This window comes from Peromyscus leucopus, chromosome 20, assembly GCF_004664715.2.
Source record: "Peromyscus leucopus breed LL Stock chromosome 20, UCI_PerLeu_2.1, whole genome shotgun sequence".
In the NCBI taxonomy this organism is placed as follows: Eukaryota; Metazoa; Chordata; class Mammalia; order Rodentia; family Cricetidae; genus Peromyscus; species Peromyscus leucopus.
In genome coordinates, this window is record NC_051080.1 from 35,418,328 (window position 1) to 35,445,699 (window position 27,372).

Sequence of the window (27,372 nt, forward strand, 5' to 3'; positions counted from 1 at the left end):
CATGACTAGCCCAGAGTCACATGAGTCCTGAGCGGAGGAGCTGAGAGAGTCAGACCACTGAATCTGGTCCCAAAGTCACACGGAATAATTGAACGGATTTGATGGTGAGTTTCCCAGCAGCCTGGGGAGAAAGGGAAATTAGATACTTCATGAGATGGGTGGGGGAAGCAGGGGGAGGGGTGAAGGGTGGGGGTGCACATTTCTTTGAAGGGAGGAAGCCCTGCCCATCACTGAGTGAATTTGTCTTTTCTCGGGTGAGAATTGATAAAGAGTTCAGGGATGACCCGGGAAGGAGGAAATCCTTTAGCTTGTATATAGGGTGGTGGCTGGGTAAAAACCCACACACTCCCAGAGAAGGTCTGTCCTCAGCACTGTGTGTGTGTGTGTGTGTGTGTGTGTGTGTGTGTGTGTGTCTTTACCAGCTCCCACCCCAGGTCTGTCTTTTTTCCCCACTTCCCCGCCTTCCTAGTACTCAGATGCCAGGGTCCTGGCTAGCCAGCGAAACTCAACTGTCTCTAGGAAGTGTGTGCTGTGTCAGGAGCCTGCGCACAGACCCCTGCGGCCGGGGCTGGCTTCCTCCCACAGGGTCTGGGCGGGGCGGGCAGGAAGGTGCGGTGACCAGCCCTGTCGGCCACCCACCAGAGCAGCAGCTGGGCTAGCAAGACACACAGTTGGACCACCTTCCCCCAGGGCTTCAGAATGGACCTGTGTCGTGCAGGTGAGTGGATGGGGCCCAGCCATGGGCCTCGGCGTTTCCTCCTGCAGAACAGGGAAGCAGTGGGAGCCTTGCAGGGAGGGCCCTGGACAGCACAGAAGTAAAACTGGTTTGAACCAGTCCCAAACATCAAACCTTGTGTGCCGAGGCAGGCACCAGGCTGGGCTACTGGTCCCAGGGTCTCACAGGGATCCGAGTGGCTGCTGACTTCCTGGGTCAGCTACGGGATGGACGGTGATGTAACAAGTGGGCTTAAGAACAAGACAGGACATGGACGAGGGAGGAAGGTATCGAGAGGCCTCCAGGGGACACAGCTTGAGGGCAGAGAGGATCCTTGGGAGTTCTGAGCAAGAGTATTCAGGCAGAGGGAAGAGCAAGGGCCCAGAGGCAGCTGGAAAGAATTGACTTCTGAAGAAGGTGAATGCTGTCGGTGGTGACGCGCGTCTGGATGGTGCAAGGGTCCTCCAGCACTTTTTCTGCTCCTGGGTCTGGTGGCCTTTGATGGGGGCTGGGGACATTGTCTGAAGGGGTAACGTGTACAGTGAGGCCTTGGTGTGGTAGGCGTCATTCACTCGGTGTCCAGGGTGGTGGGTCCGAGGGCCAAAAAAAGGGAGGCTGCCAAGTTGGCACAGGAGGGACAAGCCAGTGTGGTTCTCCAGGGGCAGAGAGCAGGGCTGCGGAAGGAGCCATGTCCCCGTACCCTGGGCCTCAGAAAGTCGCCCTGGAGCTCTGGGCTCTGAGGGACAGTGGCAGCTATCTGAATCCCCAGGTCTATGTAACTCTGAAGTGGTCCAGACTGATGTCTTTCTCCAGATGAAACCTAACCCTGAGCCGCCCGGCCCCACCCACAGGCACCGGGCATCCACAGAGTGTTCAGGATCCCAGAAACACGGAGACCCGTCAGGCTCTTTCACCAGCCATTCGTTTATGGGCCAGACACAGGGGGCTGTGAGGGACATGATATGAGGGGAGGCTGGGGCTTAGGTTACCTTGCTCAAGGATCTCCTTAACCTAGACTCTCTCTGTCTCTCTCCCCAGAGAGAGGGGAGGGGAAGGTGAGTCCAGTCCCTCAGAGACTGAGTGACTAGGCTGAGGCTCAGGGCCACTGAGAAGGCCAAGGGTGACAGATGACAGGTGGGTTGTCCCTCCCCCCCGCCCCGGTCACTCAGGGGCACAAGGGAAAGACAAAGTCCTCTACTCATTGGGGTCCTGACATCATGGGGCTACAGGACAGTCCACACCTGCTGCAGAGAAGGAAACTGAGGCTCTCAGAAGTTAAGGGTGAGACCTGACTAGGCTCAGGTCATAAGGTCAATAAACAAGAGCCTAAAAGGAGGGCCCACCTTAGGCAGGGGCCGCAGAAGGTGGGATGCACCTCAGGCCAGCCTAGGACAGACGGATGGACAAGGGCCAATCTGTGGAAGGTTTGGGGTCTCCACGGACTGGTTTGTCTTTCGGTTCCATTTATTCGTTCGTTTTACAAACAGCTTCAAAATGCAGGGGCTGAACGGGAGCAAACAGTCCAGGGTGTTGGGTAGGAGGAAAGGGGACTCTGACCCACGCCTGACCACACTCGCCTCTGGCACAAACGGGGAGGGGGGGGAGAGGGGGCTGGGGCTTCCTGGAGGAGGCAGCTGGGAAGGGTCCCGCAGAAGTCCACGGTGGCGGGGGACTCCCTGCAGATTCACTGTCTGTGAATGGCTGGCCTTTGGTCCTCCCGGCCTGCCTCTGAGAACGTGGAAGTCTGTCCTGCCATGCCGGACTTCTTCCTTCAGCGGGCCTCAGCCTCCTTGGGATGTTTAAGGATGGGGATGGCGACAAAGACTCTCCCAAGCCGTCCCACCCCACCCCAGCTCCTGCCATGGGCCTGGAAGGCAGGGCAGCAGGTTGGAAGCAGGTCACCCTCTGAAGGTGAGCCCTGAGCACAAGAAAGCCAGGCCTGATGAAGGCCAGCGGTGGACAGAAGGAGGGGGGTGGGCTAAAACCAGGGGCCTCTGGGGGGGGGAGGAAGCTGCTCTCACGGCCCCCACTTGCTGCCCCGTCTCCCTAGTGACCCTCAGGAGAACCCTCCCTGCATGCCCAGCGGCGCCCTGCCACTGAGAAAGGGGAAGTGGAGCCAGCTGTCCTGGAAGCAGGGCGGCAGGCACTAAAAATAAGATGGAAAAGAGGAAGGGCAAGGGGGAAGTGGTGGGGAGCGGGGGCGGGGGCTCCAGGGCACTAGGCACGGGGCACTCACTGGCCGAGACTGGAGCCCGGAAGGTAGAGCGGGCAGGGGTGAAGGGTGACGGGAGGCTGGGAGCACAGAAGGTAGAGTGGGCAGGGGTGAAGGGTGACGGGAGGCTGGGAGCACAGAAGGTAGAGCGGGCAGGGGTGAAGGGTGATGGGAGGCTGGGAGCACAGAAGGTAGAGCGGGCAGGGGTGAAGGGTGACGGGAGGCTGGGAGCACAGAAGGTAGAGCGGGCAGGGGTGAAGGGTGACGGGAGACTGGGAACACAGAGGTAGAGCGGGCAGGGGTGAAGGGTGACGGGAGGCTGGGAGCACAGAAGGCAGAGCGGGCAGGGGTGAAGGGTGACAGGAGGCTGGGAGCACAGAAGGCAGAGCGGGCAGGGGTGAAGGGTGACGGGAGGCTGGGGAGGACGGGATGCTCATGCTATGGTGGTATGCCTGTGTGTTTCCAGTGTTTAAACTGCTTCGAATCAGCCCCTCCCAGGACCCTGACCAGTGGGTCCCGTCAGAGGTGGCCGCTGCCCGGGAGTGTCTGCAACGCCCTCTGATGGGGGGGAGGACACGGGAGGGGGGGCGGAAGACCTCTGCTTTTTGACAAGCAGCTTGACAGACAGTCAGAGGGTCCTTGTGGCCCCCACGACCTGTGGAGATCATGGCCTGCTGTCTTTGGGGTTCAGATGCACTTGTACAGCTGAAACCCACTGACGTCAGGGCTTGGGGAGAAGGGGACAGTTTCCTCTGAGGGCCCCCGAATACTTGACCACCACAGAGCCTGAGAACAGCTGAGCGGGAAAGGTTCAGGCCCGCACCTCACTGCCCCTGCACTGTCCACTCCCCTAGGAACCGTTATTTCCTTGTATCTATTTCCAGCCGCTCCTGTGCCTCAGTTTCCCCAGATGTCCACTGACTTGTAGGACAAAAGGAGGTCCTGCTGCTGGCTACCTTCCTGCAGCTTCATCCTCTTCACGCTGTTGCGGTTGGCACAGGGTCGGAACACCCGGGCTTGTGGGGTTCACAAGGTTACAGAGGGGTTGTAGGCTCCGGCCCCGGGGGTGGGTGGAGTGTGAATCCCAGCTCCGCCACCATCCAGCTGTGCTGGCTGAGGGAGGTCATCGAACCTCTCTGAGCCCCAAGAATATCACATACAGGAGGAAGTTAGAAATCCCTTCTTGAAAGCAGTGGGGATTGAGAGAGAGACGTGCACACCGTGGGTCCTCAGCTGAGGAGGTGGAGGAGGCGGCGGCGGGAGCACTCCGGGCTGGCACACACAGGGAGGCGGGGTGGCACTGGAAAGCCCAGCTTCCACCTTGGTAGTTGGATGACGATCAGGGCCATGGAAATGGAAGAGTGACCGGACCTGGTGATGGCGGGCGGGATCCAAGGGTTAGAGGGAGGTGGCGTCGAGGTGCGTGGGGTCGGGTGCACCCCTAGAGCTTAGGAAGAGGTTGAGTGGAGGGGAATTCCCAGAGTTGTTTGGGACCCAGGTGGGGCTTGCCAGCCAGCCAGTCTGGGTTTGGTGAGAGACGCTGTCTCAACGAAGGAAGATAGTGATAGAAGAACACGCATGCTGTCAGCATCTGGTCTCTACATAGGTGAACATGCGTGTTCACTCTCCCAACGCGCGCACGCACACACACACGCACACGCACATGCACACATGCATGCTCGCACGCACGCATGCACACACGCACGCACGCACGCACGCCACGTTGGAATCCCACACTGCCTCTTCCCAGCTGTGTGACCTGGGATATTGTCACCTCACCTTCCTGAGTCCCTGTGTCTTGAACTGAAAACAATCCCTATCAAAAAGAAATCACAAGGACTAAATGACTTGGTTTCCTCGGGTGTTTGGGGGGCTTGGACCTCAATGAGACTTGTGTCACACCCCTTTCTGGCCCGCCTTGAACAAGACCTCTAACCTCGCCGGGACAAAAAGAAAGTCCCATTGAGTCACCGGGACAGCACTCCTGCTTAAGGAGCCTGCAACCAGCTGCATGTGTAATGCAGAGGAGTAAGAAGTGTCCTGGAGGGGCCATCCAAGCAGGGGACCTTCTCCGCTGCACCTCCCCGTAAGGCTGCTCCGGTCTCCAGCAGGCCTTGGTGGTGACTAGTGCGGGGGACCAGCAGGTCCCACTGCACACAGCCTTTGCTGGGAAAGAAGCCCTTTGGTTTCACGTGGTCCCACGGTGTGTGAAAGCCCTCAGGTAAAGGAGCAGAGCCACCCATGTCTACATGAACTTCTGTAGACTCCAGCCAACATGAATAGCTGGGCCAGGATGGGGCTCAGTGGTCGAGAATCTGTCTGGCATGTTCAAAGCCTCTCGATCTATCCTTAGCAATACAAAAATAAAAATAAAGGACTGGCTAGTCCTTTCGAAAGCAAACGTTCAGGTCCACGGACCTTCCAGAGAAATCATGGCTCAGTGCCAGTGTCTGCAGCTGGCTGGTTGGGCATTGATGAGTGGTAGTCAAGGGGCCCAGGAACGAGTTCAGCTTCTTGCCACACCATGTGGCCACTTCCTTCACTGTGGCAGAGCTGAGGTGGCCCAGGAAGAGGCTGGTGAGTCAGCTGACCAGGTCATTAGTGGTGTTGTTTTCACACTCTTCCTGCATGCCTGCCTGCTGGTGACCCCTGTCCCAACTCTGTGCCCACCCTCCTCCTTAAAGCCACCCACGTCTCCTCCCAACCTGTGCCCACCATCTTTCCACTGTCCTTTTCCTTGGCCTTGGCCTCAGCTAGTCACTACTGCCAGGAACTCAGGGGCACCCTCTCTTCCTGAACCACAGGAAGTGGTGAGCCAGGTACCCTGACCGAGATCTTCAGTGTGGTCTTTCTGGGAAGGTCTGGAGTTCCTTAGCTGCCCACATTGTTGGCCATAGTTGGTTGTATTTGCTTTTGCTATTTTTTTTTAAATGAGTCTCACCCTATAACCCAGGCTGACCTCAAACTTGTAATCCTCCTGCCTCAACCTCCCAGATGTTACAATTACAAGTGTGAGCTGCCATGCCTGGCTCTGTGTGAGTGAGCATTGTCCTGGTGGGGGAGTCAGAGCCACACTAGCTCCAGCACCATGGGTCTCACTTTGTTTCGGGGGCCAGTGGGATGGCACAAGATTGGAAGCCTGTCTGATCCAGGGTCCCAGCAGGCTCAGTGGCTTCACCCCTGTGCAACCTTAGCCAGTTTTACTTCTCTTTTCTGAGCCCCAGTGTCTGAGAGCAGAGACTAATGCTCACCCCCCATTCTGTTTCCCCTTCTTACAAAGTCAGGACAACAGGATAATCTTAGTAAAGCTCATTTGCCAGCCTCCCTTGCAGCTAGGCTTGGCCAGGTGACCCCACAAAAGCCACAGGAAATCTGTCTCCGGGGAACAAAAGGAATTATGATGGAGAAGTGGGGCTACCCTGGACAGGGGTGCCCAAGAATGCCTCTCAGTGGTGGTAGCATTCATCCAGGCCCCAGGGGTAACTGCAAGTGACTCACTAGCTCCAGCACCATGGTTCCCACTTTGTTTCAGGGGCCTCCCCGGAGGAGCCCTGTAATGCAGAACCAAGCAATCTTCCTCTCTCTCCAGATCCAGCTGAGCTCAGCAGTGGGGAGGCCAAGGAGCTACAGCAGATCAAATGGCACCGGAAGCAACTACTGGAGGACATCCAGGTATGTGGACACACGTGTTTCACATTCATAGACCCACACATGCTCACATGCAATAGATTCTCATACATGTTCACACTCAGACCTACATCTTCACACTCACAGACCCATACACGCTCTCTCTCTCTCTCTCTCTCTCTCTCTCTCTCTCTCTCTCACACACACACACACACACACATACACACACACACACACACACACACACACGCACGCACGCACGCACGCATACACACACACATTTATAAATCCAAACATGCTCACACTCACAGACCCATACACACTCATACTAATCGCCAAACTAAACACGCTCACAGGCCACCAAACACTATCATATTGCCTACTCTCCTGACCAAATGCTCAGAAAGCCAGCCAGACCTCGTCTTCTCCCCGACTCAAAGGCCCAGGCACCAGTCCCCACTCCCACCCCCAAGACCCAGACATCAGCCCCCTTGCCCACCAGTCCCAGACCACTGACGTTTCTCATCTCAACCCCAGGTCCCAGAGCCCCTCACCCTAGCCCCAGACCCCAGCCTTCCTCCCACCTTTGGACAAGGTCACTCCCACCCTGGGCTCAGCTTTTGTGAGTTCACCAGTTTCTTAAGATGATCACTCCCATGATTATCAGGGACCTTCAGATTCCTCAACCGTGCCTTGCCCAGTCCAACCTCTGGGCCTTTGCATACATTCCTACCTCCACCTGGGGTCCCCCCTCCCAGTTCTCACACTCCTGCTCTTCTCCTTCCCAGACAAGGTTCTCCCTCCTCCTCCAGGCCGCCCCCACCACCTAGACACACGTGCACACTCGATTCCACACCAAAGCGCCCACTCTGTTAGGATCTTACTGAGCACGTGCATGTGCCAGGCTCCTTCTCTGCCACTGCTGTGGTCACTGGCTGCAAAGTTACTTCCTTCGTCCCTTAGCCACCCGCCCATGATCCCAACATCCCCAAACTCGAACTCCATGAAAACAGAGCCTGGGCATTGCTCACCACCGGATCCCAGGCCCATAGCTGTGGCATATAGGTTCTCAGTTAGCGCCAGTGAGTGTGCCCTCATTATACCTGTGGGTGGAAATCCAGCCAAGATCCCTGGGAACAGGATCTCTGTGACCCTGGAGCAAGGGGTACTGTGCCAGTTCTGATTTCCAGGAACAGCCCAGGAGTGCCACATCCCAGCACCCCTCATCTTGGGGAGAGGGTGGGTGCCTCTTGGGCCACTTGCCCTGTTCATCTACTGCCTGCAGGGGGTACCAGGACATCGACCCTCCTAATGGTCCAGCTAATGTTGGTTGGTGGGCAAACTGGGGCCGTCCTCTGCACTGGGCAGTCCCTGGAGTCAGGCTGAGGCAGGCTGGGGTGGAATTGAGAGCAGCACAGGCCTGGCATCAGCACAGCAGACGTGTGGTTGCTTGATCGGCCGTGGCTGTTTCCTCTTCCCTTGGTTCCATGGAAGTGTACAGCTTCTGAGAGGCCTGTGCTGCCCAGGCCCTGAGGTACCCATAGCACCTGGCTTGTGACAGGCACTTACTGACAAGTGACAGAGAAGATGTGATGCCAGACGGGAAGTGTGTGATCGGTTCCCTAGGTGGCCGTAGAGAGCCACGGAGGGAGGGATTCTGAAACGAGGGAGAGCAGTGCCATGCTTCTATGGGAAGCTGCCAGCCAGGTCGAGCGAGGGCTTTTGGTGGACACAGAGGGTAGTGGCTGGCAGTGAGGGAAGAGAGAGCAGGCTAGAAATAGGGTCAGGTGTGGGTATAAGGACTCCCACCCCTGAGGCAAGGGCCCGTGGAAGGACAAAGGCACACAGGGGCATTGAGCGCCTGCTCTGAGGGTAAAAAGGCATGGGAAGGGAAGGGAGGGTCTGAGAGGGCTGAGGGAAGCACACAGGGAGCGGCCCGAACCACAGGCCGAGTCGGGGCTGTGGGGACATCCTGACCTCCAGGCTGACCCTTGAATGTGTATCCACAGAAACTCAAGGACGAGATCGCAGACGTGTTTGCTCAAATCGACTGCTTTGAGAACACCGAGGAGAGGTGAGGGGCCCGGCCTGTGGGAAGACAATTTCTGGGTACATCTCACTCCCCCTGTGCCACAGGTGGTGGGAGGACCCAAGGAAACACCATAGCCCCATCCAGACTGTGTGGATCACTCCCCACTGACTCCCAAGCGACCCCCATTCTCTCCCTCTCCACCTCACCTCCCCACACAACCACCCTGGTCAGGGGCAGCTGGAACCAGATGAGCAAAGAAACTTGCCCTGCATGAGGGTGAAGAAACTATGGGAACTGGGGACCAGAAGCCTGGCCCGGAGTAGGCTCCACTGGCCCACCTCACCCCACATCCATCATCCCTCACATAGGAAGGCTCCTGCTGATTCTTTGCCTAGGACAGGGCCTTCTCTCTGGGCCTCTATTTCCCCATTAGTATAAGGAGATTAGGTTCTCACACAACCTCCTAGACCACAACCTCTCGACACTGTAAAACCAACAAAATGACATTCCGGCTACAAACTGGAAAAAAAAAAAAAAAAACTCAGGGGTTAAAGTAAGTTTGCCTTTGTGTTGGGTGGCATCCATAGCTCGCCTGGGCCAAATGTAGCCACGTGTGGCCCGTAGGCTGGACGTGCTTGCTAGGACTCTAGGGCCCTGAACTACAGAACTACACATGGTTTGCAGGTTGCCTGCCCCACCTCCAGGACCTCTGCCTCTCCAGCATCTCTTGTGCATGCACACCCATGTACGCACACGAACATACACTTACCCTGGGTGAGGGCAGCAGCTGGTTCTTGCAGAGAAGGAGCAGCCTATGTTCTCACCAGCCCCATTGTGTCCCAGCGTTCTGCATCCTCCCCAGGGAGCTCTGCTGGGCTCCTGCAGTGGGGGGCTCAGAGTTCAGAACTCAGCTTGCAGCCCCGCCCCTCGGCACCTCCCACCCCATTCTTGCTTTCCCAGGTGGTCCAGACACGGGGGCTGGGGATACACGTGGAGTTCCAAAGGCATGTTGACTCTCCTGAGGAGGGCCCCCCCCGCCCCGAGGGCTTGTGGGGGACGGTGGCATCCGGAGCCACCATGTTGATATGCCCCTGTTCACAGCCGGATGGCGCAGAAAGAGAAGGAGATGTGTATCGGGCGGAAGAAATTCAACATGGACCCTGCCAAGGTACATATCCAGGGGAGGGGACATGGATCCCACCACAGTGGGCAGCTGGGTGGCCGCAGGAGGGGGACGTGGGCCTCATCAAGGTGTACAGCTGAGCTAAGGGAGGAGGCTGTCTTCTGGGTACCTCTGTAGCGGATCCCGCAACCCACCCAACGGAGGAGCAAGGTGAGACCCCTCAGGGCCAATCCTTTGGTTCCCAGCTGGGCCTGGCCTTTGTCCACTGCACAGCTTGCAGCCCAAAGATCCCCCCCCCATTCCCTTTCTTCCCTGGCCCTAGGCCCCCCCTCTGGAACAGGGTTGAGGCAGTGAGGTCCTTTGTCCATTCGGTCCCTAGCATGTCTTCCAAGCCCAGGCTGCAGAAACCCAGTCTGAAGCTTGGTTGCCCATGACCTCAGAGCCAGCCTGCAGCCCTTCACTCTGCCAGGTGGCCACAGGCTCCCTCTCCAGCAGGAGCAGCCACAGGAGAGAGCCACACACTGTGCTAGGGCAAGGGTCCAGGAGGCCACAGGGAATGTCGAGCTCTGGCCGAGACTACCCCGGCAGCGTGTGTTCACTTGTCACGGCCGCAGATCCCGGACCACGGCTCCACTTACCTCCTCCCCTCAAACAAACGGGCACATATGTCCCCAGCACTGGCTGCAGGATGCCCCGCATCCTCAGCCTTCCATCTAAGAGGAGCAGGGGCACAAGAACCCAGAACACCAGAGACCAGTCCATGACCCCCACACATCAGAGGGGTGACTCTTTGCGCCTGGGTAGCAATGGGAGGGGGTCATGAGCCTATCAAATGAGCAAAGCCAGCTTCCGGGTGACAGGAGGCGTGGTTTGCCCTCCCATCTCCTGGAGAAGGCAAGTGAAGGTCATTGCCATGGAAGCCGCCGGCTACCTCCCAGGTGGGGTCTGTACCGTCTCCTCCCCCTTTTGAGTTAGCTGGTTTGTGTGACTTTCACACAATGGGCCTAGATTGCTAGTGTGATGAAGTGAAGCTACTGGAAATAATAGGAGTGTGGAGGGAACAAAAGGAGAGGCCGAATCACCAAGGCTCAGCACGGTGACTCCCGGCAGCCATTGGGAGGGTGCAGTCTAGGCATGCCAGGCTGGAGAGACCCCGCCTTGAACGTACTTCACTTAGCTCTTCACCTCCAGACACGGGGAGCTCGCTACCTCCCAAAGGCGGCTCGAGGGCACGACCCCGAACAGGCTGTGTGGAGTCCAAACACCAGCCCCCCTCCCCTCCTCCCCGACCAGGGGCCTATGCTGTGGGGGCTGCACATGGGGCTCTCTGTCACCTCCAGGGCATCCAGTATCTCATTGAACACAAGCTGCTGACTGCTGATGTCCAGGACATCGCCCAGTTCCTGTACAAGGGTGACGGCCTCAACAAGACTGCCATTGGCACCTACTTGGGGGAAAAGTAAGAGGACCCCAGACAGGGAGCGGGAAGCGGGGGTGTGGGGGGGTGGAGGTGTAATTCAGGGTGCTTGGAAAGCCATCATGCTTAAGATGTGAGCCCTGACTCTCAGGCTGGCATATTCATTCATTCATTCATCCACTCACTCACTCACTCATTCATTCATTCACTCATTCATTCAGTATGTTGTATCTACTGTGCTCTGAGCTCTCTTCCAAACGCTAGCTGTATAAGACAAGACGGTCAAACTCCTGTCTTCAGGGACCGGTGCTTTCTGCCCGGGACAGGGACAGAATGAGCTCTGTCCGGTACACAGAAGGTGGCAGAAAGGAGGCCATAGAGCGCGGGGCTCTGAGCTGGAGCTCTGGTTTCAGTTCGTGTGGAAGCGGGGGCAGTGCCCACTGGAGGGTTCCAGGCAGTGAGAACAGTCCATGCCAAAGGCCCGAAGGCAGAAGCAGCTCAGCTCACAGCAGGCTGAAGAGAATGAAGGATCATGAGGGAGGGAGGGAGGGAGGGGGCGAGGCAGGGGGATCCGTGGAGGCTCTAGACAGGAGCGTCTGAGTGGTGGAAGGGATGGGCCACAGCGGAGGAGGCTCAGTGAGTCACCCGCCCTTCTCCCACACTTTCTGAGTGAGGCGGTACACAAGCCCCTGACCTGAGAGCCGGGGAGGAGGAGGAAACAGACAGCCCTGCTTCTCCTGCGGCTGAGGAGGAAACTGGGGTGTGGGGATGTTCAGGAGCTTGAGTAGGGTCACCAGGCAGGAAGTGACCAAGGGAAAACTTGACTCAGGGGTCCAAGAGGTCCAAACCCAGAGCTTATCGCCCAGGGCTGGGGTGTGTGTGTATGCACGCGCGCGTGCGTGCACAAGTTGCCAAGTATTCCCCCTTCTCCTGTCCCTCTCCAGGGACCCCATCAACTTGCAGGTTCTACAGGCCTTTGTGGACTGCCACGAGTTTGCCAACCTCAACCTCGTTCAGGCCCTCAGGTGAGTGGTCCAGGCAGGAGATATGGCGGCCCGTGGGGGTGGGGATCCAACCCAGGGCTGCATGCAGAGGAGGAAGCTTGAGCTGGGAGAGCTGAGGCAGGAGAATCCCAGGCTTGGAAGCCTGCAGCTGCCTCTCATTGCTCCACCACCATTATTAAGGCCTGAGGTATCTGCAGCTGCCCTTCCTCTCGGCCATCTGGGGACTCTAGTGCTGTGTGCTAGCACTTTCTAGACAAGCACGTGCGTACTTCATCCCCGCGCCCAGCTCCAGGTAGAACATGGTTGCTATCGCTTATGATTGCCTGATTCCAATACTGGTCACGATGTGTGTCTTCACATTCATGGGCACAGCGTGGTGCCCGAGTCAGCAGCACGTGACCCCAAACCATAATGTCCTCTCCAAACCCTGGCATTGCCATCCATTCCCCATGTGACCCAGGGCAAGGCACAAACCTAGGGGTTGGGGATTTAGCTCAGTGGTAGAGCAAGGCCCTGGGTTCGGCTCCAGGGGTTGGGGGTGGGGGGAACGGAAAGTCACTGCTGGGTGGCGTTTCACACCTGTTGTTATGACACTTGGAAGCTGAAGGCAGGAAGATTGTTGTGAGCTCCAGCCAGCTTGGAATAGGTAGTAGGTTCCAGGCTAACCTGAAGGAAGGAAGGTTCCCTGAGCCAAGTCAGCACCAACTCCAGCAGGCAGGAGGAGTAAAGAAGGAAGGACTTATAACCAGCCATGGCTGGTCACTCCCACGTGTCATCTCTAAGTCTTATTAAAACTTCATGTCGCTGAGGGAGTCTTAAAGCTGCTGCTGGAAGTCTGCTCCCAAGAGAGGCATTTGAGCTGGGCTTTGAAGGATGAGTAGGAGTTTGCAAGGCAGAGGAGGAAGAGGTCACTGCCATCCATCCAGGGAGTATGGACTTCCTGGGGGAAGAGCCTAGGAATCACTCATCTCCAGTCATTCATTCATTCATTTATTCCTTTACTCCTTCAATAAGCTGTTGCTGAGCAGGTTTTAAGTGACCTGTGGAGACAAGAAAGCTTGGCTGACACCAAGTCACACTCAGTCTCATTCATTCACAAGGACAGAGGCAGAGCACCCCATGTTGGGAGCCTAGAGGAGGTCACGGGTTCCCATTCACAGGGACGGAGGCAGGGCACTGCCCGGTGCCACTGAGGGCCCCACCCGCTTCTCTGACCATGGCCCTGTCCCCCTAGGCAGTTCCTGTGGAGTTTCCGGCTGCCCGGCGAGGCCCAGAAGATTGACCGCATGATGGAGGCCTTCGCTGCTCGCTACTGCCTCTGTAACCCAGGGGTCTTCCGGTCCACAGGTGACACGCTCCTCACGCTCCCCAAACACTCCAACCGCTCGGGCCTTTACTGAACCCTCACCGAGCACCGGCCCCATGCCTGTCTGGAGCACGGTCCTGGGGGGGGGGGAGGGGCAGGGAACATTGGTGCAGCATGCGGGAGTGTGGAGTACAGGAAGGCTTCTGGGGGAAAACATGGTCGAGTGAGGTCTTCAAGGATAACTAGGAGTTCTCCAGGAAGTGATAAGGGGAGATGCTTTAATGTCTCACTTAAAGACCCCAGTGCATCCTTGGAAGGGCAGATACGGGGCAAGGGGCATGGCGGTGATCCACAGGCGCAGTCTCCCATACCTCCGTCTCCAAGGGTCACTAAATATTGGGATAGGGACAGGATGAGGGAGGGGCCACCACGGCCCGCCCGCCATGCCTCTTCTTTGGCTCAAGAGTTACCACACAGCCATCGCCAAGTGTGTGGAGGGGGTTCTCGTGTTCCCCACACTTTATACGCACAGCGCCTTTGGACCTCCTTGTCAGGGTCATTAAATCCCAACGTCACTCCCTAAGCTCAGCAGCAGATTGTCCCCGGTGAAGCAAGAGCCAGCGTCCGACGGGAAGCCACTTGTCCCAGGGCAGACTGCGCCCTCTCTGCCATGCGGAAGACAGCAGAGAGCTTTTGCCACACTTGGCCACGACCTAAGAACTGGCATTTGCTTGCCTGCAGGTTTCACACACCTAAACACTCAACGAGGGAGGGCAGGACATCAGTTCCTCTTGGTCACCTGCGACTTCCAGGGGGTGGTGGCATACACCTATAATGTTAGCATTAGGGGCGCTGAGGCAGGAGAATTGCTGCCAGCTCAAGTCTTAGCCTGGGTTCCAGGTGAGACCCTGTGTCAGGCAGTCCAGTCAAGTCAGGCTAGGTTGAATGGAAGGCATTTTAATCAGCCAATCCGTTTGTCACTGTGTGACCTGGAGCACGTGACTCAACCTCCCTGTGCCTCAGTGTCCCGACTTTAAGATGGAGGTGTAGCCGCCACACAGGATAGGCCTGGAGGTGCCGAGAGCTGAGCACAGGGCGGGGCCCCTGATGCGGAAGGGGGAATCATCACCGCTTCCTATAATATCAGCTTTCGAGAGTCACGTGGGCAGGCTGAAGGTCAGGGGGTTGGAACTGCCCCCTCAGGTTCTGGATCCTCAGAAGACCCCGAATGGCAGCCACACACCCCAAGCCTGCACACACACACACACACACACACACACACACACACACACACACACATACACACACATGCGCGCGCGCACGTCTGCACAATGCAGCAGACTGCTGGCAACGAGACCCACCAGGCAGCTTAGAACAAGCCACTAACTAACGGGGCGGCTGACAATGAGCTCCCGTTCCCAGGAGGCAGAGAACAGAGTGGGCGGGCCTGGAAGGGCTGCTGCTGATGGCAAGCAGGATCTGAAAGGGAAGGAGGGCAGAGCCGCAGGGGGCAGGGCCTCGGAAGCTGCAGCTGAAGTTTGCTGGAGTGGGAGGAGAGGCTGGGCCTTGAACGTCTGCCTGCCACGCTCAGCCAGGGGTGGGGCGGGGCGGGCCACGCTCAGGGCCTTGCTAGGACTGGGACAAGAGGAGGGGGGACGGTGACCTGGACCAGGACTGTGACCAGTGCCAGTTCCCACAGACACCTGCTACGTGCTGTCCTTCTCCGTGATCATGCTCAACACCGGCCTACACAACCCCAACGTCCGGGACAGACCGCCCTTCGAGCGCTTCGTGTCCATGAATCGCGGTATCAACAATGGCAGTGACCTGCCTGAGGAGCAGCTGAGGGTGAGAACGTAGTATCTTACTGGTCCTCTGGGAGTCCCATCCCGGGCGCGAGGGTCTGCCTGGCTAGTCACTACTGGGAGGTGGGCCTCCTCAACATGGCCTCCTCTCGACAAGGATGACTGCAGGTGGACCCCAGGAAGTCCTTCAGATTTAGATTTTGGGGAACCCTGGCCAGCCATTATTTACACTTGCCCCAAATAATACTTCAGGCTGGGAGTGTGGCTCAAAGGCATGCACAGGCCATAGGATCCATCCTGAGCTCCCCCCACCCCACACCAGGAAAAGAGGACCGTGCCTCCTAAGCACAGAATCCCAGCTTCTCTCACAGCCAAGGAGAAAATGCTTGGCTGTGGTCCTCAGAGGGAGGAAGCCAGTCTCCCAAAAGTCCCCACTAGCTCTACAGCAAGGCTAGTCCCAAGTCTCTTGTCCCTTTATCCCAACACCCCACCCCCACTACCCTGCACCAGTGTTCTGGGCACAGGGACCCAGGGATGACTCCATACAGGTCCTGCCTAGACCAAGTCCCAGGGATCTACACATGAATTACACCCACACTCAACCCCCGAAGCCCACTGATGTCACCCATGGTGACCGTGGGAGCTTTACTACAGAAAGGTGTGCTGCTGCCATCTTGGGGGACAGGCAAAAGTGTCAACCAGAAGCCCTGCTGGGGCAGATGACTCCCATACTGGGCTTAGACAACTGGATAAGATTTGTCTTAGGGTTTCTGTTGCTGCAGCTGAACACCATGACCAAAAAGCAAGTTGGGGAGGAAAGGGTTTATCACCAAAGGGAAGCAGGACAGGAACTGATGCAGAGGCCATGGAGGGGATGCTGTTTCCTGGTTTGCTTCCCCTGACTTGCTCAGCCCACCTTCTTAAAGAGCCCAGGACCACCAGCCCAGAGATGGCCACCTTGGGCTGGGCCCTCCCCCATTGATCAACAATTGAGAAAATGCCTAACAGCCGGATCTCATGGAGGCCTTTCCTCAAGGGAGGCTCCTTCCTCTCTGATGACTGGAGCTGTTCCTGGAGAAGCAGGGCAAGGGCAGTCCAGAAGGAGAAAACAGAGTGTAGCTGGGGGAGGAGTCAGCAGCCAGTGTGCTGCCCTGAGGTGGGGTAGACAAGTGAGCAAGGTGTCTGAGTGCTGAAGGCCAGTCTCAGGAGCACACAGAAGCAGGCGGTTACAAACACCAGACGTTTGGCCTGGTGAGAAATAGTCGTACCGCCCAACGACGACGACGACGAGAGATAATGTGGTACTCAGAAAGCCGAAGTCTCCCCAGGATCACGGGCGTCAGAGAGGGGAGCAAAGACACAGCCAGCAGATCAGAGCCTGGCCCCTCAGAGTTGAGCACTGCATCCCCTTAGCCCACAGACCACAGGGTCCCGCAGGAGCCACCTGGAGCTCTGGTCAGCCCCATCCCCCTTATGCACCTGCTGGGTGGCCTTGGGTGGCTCTCTGGGGTTCAGGCCACTGCTTCCTCCTAGAGTGGGGGTGATCAGCCTGAACCATGGCTGCTGTGAGCAGTCTTTTTTTTTTTTTTTTAATGTTAAGGGCAAGGCCTGCCCTACTCACAGCCCAGGCTTAAAGGCAGCCCATGTCATCAGAAAGAATAATTAAGAATGGGCTGGGGATGTGGTTCAGCTGGTCGAGTGTTTGCCATGCCTGCACAAGGCCCCGCGTTCAATCCCCAGCATAGACCAGGCACTGTAGCACGCACCTATAATCCCAGCACTCGGGAGGTGGAGATGGGAGGATCAGGTGTTTAAAGGGGCAGCCTTGGCTACATAGTAAGTTTGAGGCTAGCTACAGAAGATGCCGTCTCAAAACAAAAAAGGAAAAAAGAAGCCAAAAAAAAAGACAAAAAAAACAAAGAACTGGAGCCCTCCGGGCAGACTGGAGCATTAGAGATATGACACTTGGAGGCATCACGCTTGGGGGCGGAACCACCATGCCTCCCACAGATACCCTGGATATACAAGGCTTCCCGCTGACCCATGGTTCCTGCCTTCCTCTGCACCATCCTCTCCTCATGTCCCCAGGCTGGAACTTGCTTGCAGGTGGCCTACTCTGTCATCTCCATGTAACTTCCACCCCGTCCAGGAGGCCTGGGAGGGGTGGGGCGCCCTGGTCGGCAGCCCAGAGCCAGGCAGAGCCTCAGCCAGCTGGCTGCCCATCTTTCAGCCTGCAGCTGGACTCCGGAACCCCTCCAGCAGGGGTTAGCAGAGCTCCTAGGCAGTGGCTGGTGAACAGAGAATCCTCCCCAACTGTGTCACAGAGGGCCCAGGCCTGCTCTGAGAGCCATCCCAGGTTTTCACAGGCAGTCACGTGGACCCAAGATCCTCTCACCTCCTCCCTGGCTTCATTTGAATGTTTTTTAAAAGCCAGAACCCAGTGTCACGTTGTCTCTTTGCAGAAGTGAGTTCTCCATGGACCACTGTTGCTCAACTCCCTAGGAAGCCCCAAAATGCTTTAAAGTACACCAAGAGGAAGAAGTAAATTTACACAGATGTATGCCCCAAGAGAGGTCACCCCAAAGTCACACCGCCCTGGATGGTGTTCTTGTAGCAAAGACTATGAGAGAGATACTGTGATAGGGAACAGGGAGGCTGGGCGGGACACAGAACTTAAAAGGTTCTAGGGGAAGAGTTAGGAGCTGGGGACAGGGATGAATCTCAGCTCCCCCAGGGCCATTCTGGGCTTCCCTGTCAGAGCAGACAGTGTCCTAGGCATGCTGTCATTGTGCTCCCGACACACACCCCAGGGTCCAGCTGAGGTCACAGGGTACCACTGGAGGTAGCTAACCCGGGACTTCATGTGCATGTACTAAGAGAGTCCCAGCTTGAGCTGTGTCTGACTCCAGAGCTCCGCCCCCTGCAGAGACCAGAAGGTAAGATTTTGGAGGACAGAGGGCCTGAGTATGCTACCACGCCCCTGTCACAGATGAGGAACTGAATCCAGAAGGAGTCCACTGAGGTTTCCAGGCTCTTGTGTCCTGGAGCACAGAACTGGGCCAGGGACACATGGATCGTGATAGAAATAGAGTTTATTAAGGAAGAAAAAAAGCATTTCTGGGAATGGAGATGGGCAAGAGAGCTGGGACGGGACTGAGAGTCAAGAGCTACAGGCCACCAAGTCATCCTTGGGGTCCCTCACACCTTCTCCAGCATTTGGAGATGGAGGGTCTTCTCCTACGTGTTCTGTACATGTAGGTCAGAGGACAACTTTCAGGAGTTGGTTCTCTCTCTCCAAACAAACGAACTCAGGTCTTCAGCTAGGCAGCAATCGCCTCTACCCACTGACCCATCTTGCTGGTCCATCATATATACATTTTTTTAATTCTATTTTTTTTTTTAATTTTTTTATATGCATTGGTGTTGACCTGCATCTTTGTGAGGGAGTCGGATCCCCTGGAACCTGAGTTACAGACAGTTGTAAGCTGCCATGTGGGGGCTGGGAATGGAACCCGGGTTCTCTGAAAGTGCTCTTAACCACTGAGTCATCTCTCCGGCCCCATATGTAAATTTCGATGTCTCTTTCTTCATGCCTTTCTGTCCTGCCACACTGGCTGGGAGAATCACAACTAGTATCTCTAAGAAGAACAGGGATCCCTTTGCCTTCAGACTGTTGGCTTGGGGTGTGGCTAGATCCAGGGGCTTGGTGGCCTGAGGAGGCTGCATGTCACAGCAAGCTGGACTTGCACACTGGCTGTCTCTTAGACCCTGGCTACTGCAAAGATGCCCAAGCAGCTCTAGGCTGCTAGCTTCTCCCAGAAAAATTCAACCCCTGGAATTAAGTCCTAGTGACTGGTTGGGGTCACATGTTTCTACCTAAACTAGTCCCTGTAGCACATAAGCTGCAAGGCTCTACACAGCCAAAGGGGAGTCACTGTCCCCTCCCGGGACCTGGGGGTGGAGGAGGGTGCCCAACTCCCTGAACAACCTAGACAGAAAAGAGAGGAGAAGGGATCCTGGGACAGGGCACCAGAGCCCCAGGGAAAGGAAGGCCATGCTGTACCCCCAGGGCCCTGAGAGGTCTCTATGCAGTGGTTTGTTCAGTGACAGGGACTTCAGGGTGTTTTCAAGACACAGGAAGTGTGGGCGTGCTGCTGTTTCTGTGAGGCGGAATACACACACGGTGATACTGTGACCGCAGAAACTTCCAGGTACCCCTGTGGGTTTAGCAGAGGCTGAGGCCCCGTCTGCCACCCTGAAGCCTCCTCGGGCCTCGCTAACACTTGTCTGAGCAGACAGCTCACCTCCTGCCAGGGCCTTCCTGTCTCAGGGGCTTATTCCACCAGCTAGGCCACCCGGGGATTCCCAAGGTAAAGACTGCCACCCCCACATCCATGCACCCCCCACCTCCACCCCAGCCAAAAAGAAGCCGATCCCCACTTTTTTCTCACCCCCACACCCCAGTGAGGCTGAGAGGGGATATTAAAGGCTTGCTCCAGCCGCACCTCCACAGACTCAGGAAAACTAGCTTTAGGCCTGTACCCCATGGGGACCCCTGGACAAAGGACAGGATGGCAGTAAAAAAGGGGAGTCAGGCATCCATTCATCTACCAACCCATCCATCTGAATATCCACCCACCCATATATACACAAAGGTGTTAAATCATCCATTACAATACTGAGAAACACTACTGCAAATCCAGATGCACTCATCCGTAATGGCTGTACACTGCCTTCTGGCTTTAACAAGTGGGAACATGTCAGAATGTTAGAAGTCCAGTCCCAGTGCTGGGGGGAGCCCAGTGCCCCAAGAAGATTCAAAACACTCCGGTGGGTCTGCACCCACTCCCTAGGGTAGGAGCTATCTCATCCCTGGCTCGCATACCTTCCTTCCCCCGACAGAGAGCGCATCGCCCTCCAGGGTCACACCTTGTGTATTTAAGGAGCTTTACCAGACAGTTATCCATGGAGGACTGAAGTCAGCTCTTAGGGGACCCTTTACATCCCAGCCCCTGTAATCAGAGGCCATCCTGGATAGACACTGTGGTCAGCACTCCACTGGGACCTCTGAGCCTGAAGCAGTCAATTCCCTCCTCCCCAGGGCCTCCTCTACGCCCGCCCCAGCATGTGTGATCTAGAAGGGTCTACTGTCCACCGAAGTAGGAGAGGAGCATCATCCCATCATGAGCACCACCTGGAGCAGTCCCTACTCCAGCTGCTGCGCCCGGGGAGGGTGGGGATGTGTGTCTGTGTCCCCACGTGCAAACCTAAGGCACCCACCCTGCTCACTCTGCCCTGAGACAACACAGGAGAAGGCGCACAAGGGTATGGGTGTAGCCAGTGTAAAGGAGAGCATCAGTCACCTGAGGGGACAGGGAAGCTTTCACAAGAATGGCCCAGGAGTAGGTTTACTGGGAGAGGGCTGACCCGCTCAAGGACACACGGGCCAGGTGGTCCAGGGCCCAAACTCAGTGGACTAAATCCATCCTTTCCATCTTCTTGGACAGAACCTCTTTGACAGCATCAAGAGTGAACCCTTCTCCATCCCCGAGGATGATGGCGGTGACCTCACCCATACCTTCTTCAACCCTGACCGTGAAGGTTGGCTACTCAAGCTGGGTAAGACCTCTGTGCATGCACTCTGACAAGCTCACTTGCACACGTGTGGCTGACACACATGCATATATCTCAGGAGTGGACCTGCACAGTGCTTGGTCACCTGGCCCCCAGCCCAGCGTCTACTTACCCTTTCTATCCTTCCTCTCGTTTACCCTCCAAGCCATCCATCTACCCACCCATTACCCTACCCGTTCATCCATCTGCCTACCATCCATCCACCTGGCCACTCATCTGTCCACCCACCCATCTCGTCATCTATCCACCTATCCACTTAAACATCCATCCATTCATCCATCCATCCACCCACCCCTCCCTCCACTCATTTATCCACCCACCCATCTATCTATCCACATACTCCTTTATCCACCCATCCATCCTTCCACCTACCCATCATCCATTCATCCATCTACCCATCCATCAACCCATCCACCCATCCATATATCCACCCACTCATGTATACATAAAAACACCTACCCTTCCATCTACCCATCCATATATCCACCCACCCATGTATACATAAAAGCATCTACCCTTCAACCCATCCATCTGTATGTCCACCCATCCATCTATCCACCCACTAATGTATACATAAAAACACTTAACCTCCAACCCATCCATCTGTACATCTACCCATCCATATATCCACCCACCCAAGTGTACATAAAAAACGCTTACCCTTCAACCCATCCATCTGTACATCCACCCATCCATCTATCCACCCACTAATGTATACATAAAAGCACCTACCCTTCAACCCATCATCTGTCTTGGGGTGCAGGTGGCAGGGGGAGGCTAGATGTAAAGGAACAGTAGGGGACAGAGGATCCGCGGACAGTCCTGTTTCTCTCCCAGAGGACGGAGAGAAGAGTCTAGCAGGGTCCCTCTGTTCAGGACTGTTGGACATGAGGTGCTGGTCCTTGAACAGCCCAATTTTGGGGTAGTTTATTCTCTGGAAGCCAAGACACGGCGGGGTTAGGGCATCTTCTCAAGGTCACACAGCCAGCAAGTGTCACACTTAGGGCAGCTAAGGGCTGGATGTCCCTGAAGCAGGAGGAGGGAGAGAGGGATTGTAGCTCAGACAAAGAGCCATGGTGAGTGCTCCCCGTGGCTGAGGGAGGCAGCCAGCCCTGCCTCCTCCAGGAGCAATCCCAGGAGCCACCCTAGCAGAACCAGCCAGCCAGGGCCTGTGGTCTTCTGAGGTAGGTGAAGAAAAAATGCCTCATCTTGGAGGAAGGGACGCAGCTGGGCAGCCTCCATCACTGACCTAGACTATGACAGACTCACCCAAATCCCAGATGTCCAGCAAGCCTTCTGTCTGTCCCCACACCCCAGCCTCTCCTCCTACAGGCCTCTGGGCCTCCTGTACTGCCCCGGACGCCAGCTCTCAGCCCCCAGAGTATCTCCAAGTCACAAAACCAGCCAGCAGAGGGGCAGCAGAGCCCCATGGCGGAGCTCACAACCCCACTCGTCAGCATCAGTTTCTGCAGTTGGACTGTGGCGACCATGACCCAGAGAGCACTAGCCACATAGCAACATGGCTGAAAGCTTGGGCTCCTGGGTAGCAACGTTGAAGTTTGAATGCACAGGACCATGGACACGTGGTCTAGCTTTTCCCAGCCTTGGCTTCCTCATCTATAAGAATAGGGTCGCCAGTGGCCCTCCTCCTCCTGGGTGGCCACAAGGATTCACTTCCTCATTTTTTTTCCATGCCTGATAAAGCTGGAGTGCTGTGTTAGCTACGGTTCCCAATGCTGCAGCACAATGCCTAACAAACACGCTTGAGGAAGGAAAGTGTGTTTGGCTCTGGGGGAAGAGCTCCTTGTGGCAGGAGCGTGAGGTGGCCGGTCACATCGTGTCCGCAGTCAGGAAGCAGAGAGCCGTGAAGGCTGTTGTTGCTCAGCTCACTCTCTCCCTTTTCATTCTGGGACTCCAGCCCCTGGGACAGGGCTGCCCACCTTTCAAGTGTGGCTTCCCACCTCAGCTGACTCAGTCTGGAAACTTCCTCACGGACATGCCCCGAGGCTCGTTTCCAGAAGACTCTAGATTCCCTCACCTTGACAGTCAATACTAACCACCATAAACACTTAGAGCAAGCCTCGGTCTGAGTGGGCTCTGGTGGCCACTGTCTCCTCTACCTAACTCTGGGAACCCAAATGCAAGGCAATGGGGTGACGGGAGCTGCTACGCTTGGAGTCTAGAAAGGATGGATCTGGAGGCCTGGGGGACAGGGGATGCACACAAGGCTCCACAGCTCGCCTATGGGGGAACATGGTGGCCCGGGAGGAGGAAGGCTGACCTACCACGCTCTGCCGGCTTCTTTCAGGGGGGCGTGTGAAGACGTGGAAGCGACGCTGGTTCATCCTCACGGACAACTGTCTCTACTACTTTGAGTTCACCACTGTGAGTGTGTCGGGGGTGGGACTAGAATACAGCCAGCCATGACAGACAGGTCCCTCCAGCCGCTGCCACCACCAGAGAGTGCCGGGCCCTTTCAAAGTGCTGAGCCCCACTCTACTCCCATTTCACAGAATTAAGGGGCAAAGAGGAGGAGGGGCTGGGCAAGAGGGAGCACTGACTTTAAGTTGTGGGGCTGTAGATCCATGTTAGAGCGTGGGCCTTACATGTGTGAGGCCCTGGTCAATTCCCAGCACTGAAAAAAAAAAAAATTGTTCAACGATGGATGGATCGCCTAAAGGCTAGGCATGGGGGTTCATACCCATAATCCTAGTGCTTAGAAGACAGAGGCAAGAGTGTCCTAACATGTTCAAAGCTAACGTGGGCTATACAACAAGATCCTTCCTCAGAAAATAAATAAATAGACAAACAGATGATAGATAGATAGATAGATAGATAGATAGATAGATAGATAGATAGATAGATAGACAGATAGGCTGGAGAGATGGCCCAGCTGTTAAGAGCACTGACTCCTCTTCCAGAGGACCTGGGTTCAATTCTCAGCACCCACATGGCAGCTCACAACTGCCTGCAATTCCAGTCCCGGGGGGGAATCTGACATCCTTTTCTGGCTGTTGTGAGCACTGCACACATGTGATGCAATTACATACATTCAGGCTAAACACCCATACACATACAATAAAAATGGGGGAAAAAACAGTTTAATATGGTCTCCCAGATCCCAAACAAGGTCTAGTGCTATGTCTGTCTATGACTGGGAGGTCTGGAGAGGTGATCTGGGGAGACCCTGAGCTCCCATTTCCTGTCCTTGACTTCACTTCATCAGGACAAGGAGCCTCGGGGGATCATTCCTCTGGAGAACCTCTCAGTGCAGAAGGTGGATGACCCCAAGAAGCCGGTGAGAGTCAAGCTGGGGTGGGGGGGTTCCCAGCACAGCTGGGCCATTCTGTAGGGTCTCTCCTAGAGCTCTGGACCCAGGCTGCTCAGCGTCATTGAAAAGGGCAAGCCTCAGTTGTCTTGTGGCGCTTGGCTCTGGCACAAACCGGGGGACTTCTAAGTCACAGCTCTTTTCTGAGCCTTGGGTCCCCCACCTGCTACATGGGATTTTAGGGAGCCTGGTACACAGCAGGTGCCTGGTGTCCTCTCCCCCGGAGCTGTGGGGGGAAGGGCATTCTGTGGGAGGGCTGCTCTTGCCTCTGTGTCCCCCCACACCGTGGGGAGGGGGCGGCCTAGCCTGTCCCTCAACCTGGCCCTTCCCACAGTTCTGCCTGGAGCTGTACAACCCCGGCTGCCGGGGCCAGAAGATCAAGGCGTGCAAGACTGACGGGGACGGCAAGGTGGTGGAGGGGAAACACGAGTCCTACCGTATCTCAGCCGCCAATGCCGAGGAGCGCGATCAGTGGATTGAGGCCATCAGGTGAGAGCGGCGGGGACACTGGACGCCTCCTGTCACCTTCCTGCTTCTTTGGGGTCTTCTTTCCTTGTCTGTAAAGACTCGAACTCCAGGTCTCCCTCCTATTGGTGGCCTTTGGTGGCCAGGTTCTTGAGCCAGGCGCCTAGTTAATACAGAAGGAAGAAACCAACTTCACGGGGCTCAGTGGGAGGGCCCGGGAACTCGCAAGGAGCTCAGCCGGAGAGGAGACGTGGGCAAGTGGAAGACCTGTCAGCTAGAAGGCATGTGTGGCCACTGGACAAGGACCATGTCCTAGAAACTTGAAGAATTAGAGAGGCCCAGAGATGGCAGAGCCTCGGCCAGAGCCCCACAGCAGTGAGGGGCCCAGCACGAGTTCTCTTGCTTCCCCTGCTTCTCTAAAGGGGCTGGAAAAGGAATCTGGAGCGGGGGGCGGTCTCTGCTGGGCTCCCACCTGAGGTCTTGTCCTTGCTGGGCCTGCCTATGAGACGAGGCTCACAGAGCAGGATTTCCCTATATCAGTCCTTGGCCTTTTCTGTGCAGTGGGGTGAGCCAACACCTCCCTGGGAGTCACACCCCCCAAATCACAAGTCGGGAAGTCCTACGTTCCCGCAAGCCCTGAAGTCTCATCCCCCCCCCCCGTACCCCGTATCCCCAGGGCCAGCATCACCCGTGTCCCCTTCTATGACCTGCTGTCTGCTCGGAAAAAGAAGATTGCCAGCAAGCAGTGAGCTTCCGGGCTTCCGGGAGGCGGCTCTGGCAACCCCGTAGGACCTGTGGTAGCTGGACAGACACTTCTCACCCACGGCACCCGTTCCTGCTCACAACCCCACCCCTCCCCATCACTGGGACTGGCTATGGGCGATGTGGAACCTTGGAGGGCACAGAGCTCACAGGGAAACCCCTGATACCTGCGCCGCTTGACAAAAAGAACCTGTGGGGCTCCACCCTGGACCGCAGCAGCCGAGGGTGAGGACTGGAAGACGAGACAGCCCAGAGCCCACTACCAGTGTGTCCCACCCTCTCCTTCCCCAGCAGGAGGACCGTGGATTCCCTGGAAGCTTCCAGTTCAGAGGCATCCCCGGCCCTCAGATTGGGCCAGACCCTCCCTGGCAGCACCAGGTACCAGCATACACCCAGCTCCGAGCCTGAAGCTTCGAACACGGCCCTCTGCTGAATCACAGCCCTTCTCTGGGTCTTACAAAATGCCGTGTTTGGACAGGAAACATCTTGGCGCCCCGGCTGCCTTTGGTCAGCTTGGCTTCCGGCGGGGAGCTGGGACACCAGGTGACTGAACCAGACAGACTGTGCTGGGAGGTTCTGAGGGCATTGCTGGCACCATTCTGGAGGGCGTTGACACGTGAAGAGGGGCAGGGAGGACCCTCGAGGCAGCGGCAGCATCTGCGGCTGGCAGATCTGAGCTACAGCTGAGAGAAACGCTCCGGGAACTGCCCACCAGGAGGGCTGCCTGGAGGCCACAGTGAGCCAGCTGGTAGCATAGGAATCATGCTTGGACAGACTCTTGTAAGCCATGGCACCACTACTAGACGCCCGGCCGGCAAAGCTAGGGTAGCGAGGGGCTACAGAATCCAGAACAAAGCCAGCTTTCCATACACGGCACGCCCCTGTGTCCCCAGGGAGGCCTCACCTGGAGGCTTCGCCCCTAGAGAGCGCTTGTACCTTCTCTCCTGCCTGAGGAGCCTCCCCCCACTCACCCACCCCCCGAAAACTCCTCAGCGAGGCTGCAAGAAATGGGGCTCCCTGTGTCCTGGGCCAGCCCGGGCCCTAAGCAGAAGCAGCAGGTGGCCAGGCTGCCTCATCCTCCGCAGGAGTCCACATGTGCATACTTCCTCGAGGTCAGGAAGAGAAGTGTGGTAGAAGGGGGGAGACTCCTGTCTCTGGACGGACGTACAATTGGGAGCCAGGGCACCGACAGACAGAGAGAGCCCTTGCTGGACAGTTGGGGACTTGAGCTGAGCCCACCTCAGCTGCCCCCATTTAGGAGTTAAATGACCCTTAAATGTTCCTCTGCCTCCGGCATGTGTGTGTGCACAGAGGCTGTGGGACCTTTGCCGCCCCCTCCTCTTCTTCCCCAGCACCAAGGTGCAGGGGCGGGGGAGGGGGGGGAAATCAGTTTATTTCCTGTTCTGACACTTTGAAACAATAACATAGCTCATGATCCAACTTGTGGCCAGAAAGCTGTCCTTCTGTGACTGTATCTACCATCCCTAACCCCTCCCTGGCCCTCTCCCCTCATCCAGGAAGAGTGAGCACTCAGTGGTCCCTAGAACGTTATCTTCAGGACACTGGGGGAGGTACCATGCTGGACAGAAGTTCCCCCCAGGAGCTGGGCTTTCTCTGGGCTTCTTTGGGGGCAGGGGTAGGGGCTAGGCTGAGTTGATTCTGCTACACCCAGGGGAAGACAGAATTTTCCAGAAGCCAGCTCTATCTACAGCTAGAGCGGCTGACATGGAAGAGAGGTAGTGATCCCACTGCCTCTGGAGGGATGCAAGCACAGACTGGCTCAGGGACCAGTGGGGAGCAGGATGGTGTAACCTTTGCTGACGGCCCTCCTACAGATGTTTATAAAGTGTCCCTGCTGAACCAGGCCCTGTTCCAGACACCGGCAGGCCAAGCCAGAATCCCTGCCACCTGGGCTCATGGTCCAGTGCTCCTGAGTCCTAAG

At 56.6% G+C, this 27,372-nt stretch overlaps 1 protein-coding gene across 4 annotated transcripts; it reads left to right on the forward strand.

Annotated features, from left to right (window-relative positions):
* On the forward strand, positions 1-26,870 carry Cyth4 (cytohesin 4). 4 transcript variants are annotated; one of them, XM_028871086.2, is made up of 13 exons: positions 1-104; positions 6,517-6,599; positions 8,564-8,628; positions 9,688-9,754; positions 11,050-11,168; positions 12,071-12,151; positions 13,365-13,477; positions 15,136-15,284; positions 20,749-20,860; positions 23,184-23,260; positions 24,102-24,173; positions 24,538-24,692; positions 25,345-26,870. In XM_028871086.2, exons 4-13 carry the CDS (start codon positions 9,692-9,694, stop codon positions 25,415-25,417), a joined length of 1,014 nt encoding a protein of 337 aa, XP_028726919.1. In that variant the 5' UTR covers positions 1-104; positions 6,517-6,599; positions 8,564-8,628; positions 9,688-9,691; the 3' UTR covers positions 25,418-26,870. The 4 variants fall into 4 exon arrangements, with proteins under 4 accessions (XP_028726919.1, XP_028726918.1, XP_037053547.1 ...); XM_028871085.2 differs by lacking the exon at positions 1-104 and adding an exon at positions 281-718; XM_037197652.1 differs by lacking the exon at positions 1-104 and adding an exon at positions 1,026-1,132.
* The last annotated feature ends 502 nt before the right edge of the window (positions 26,871-27,372 follow it).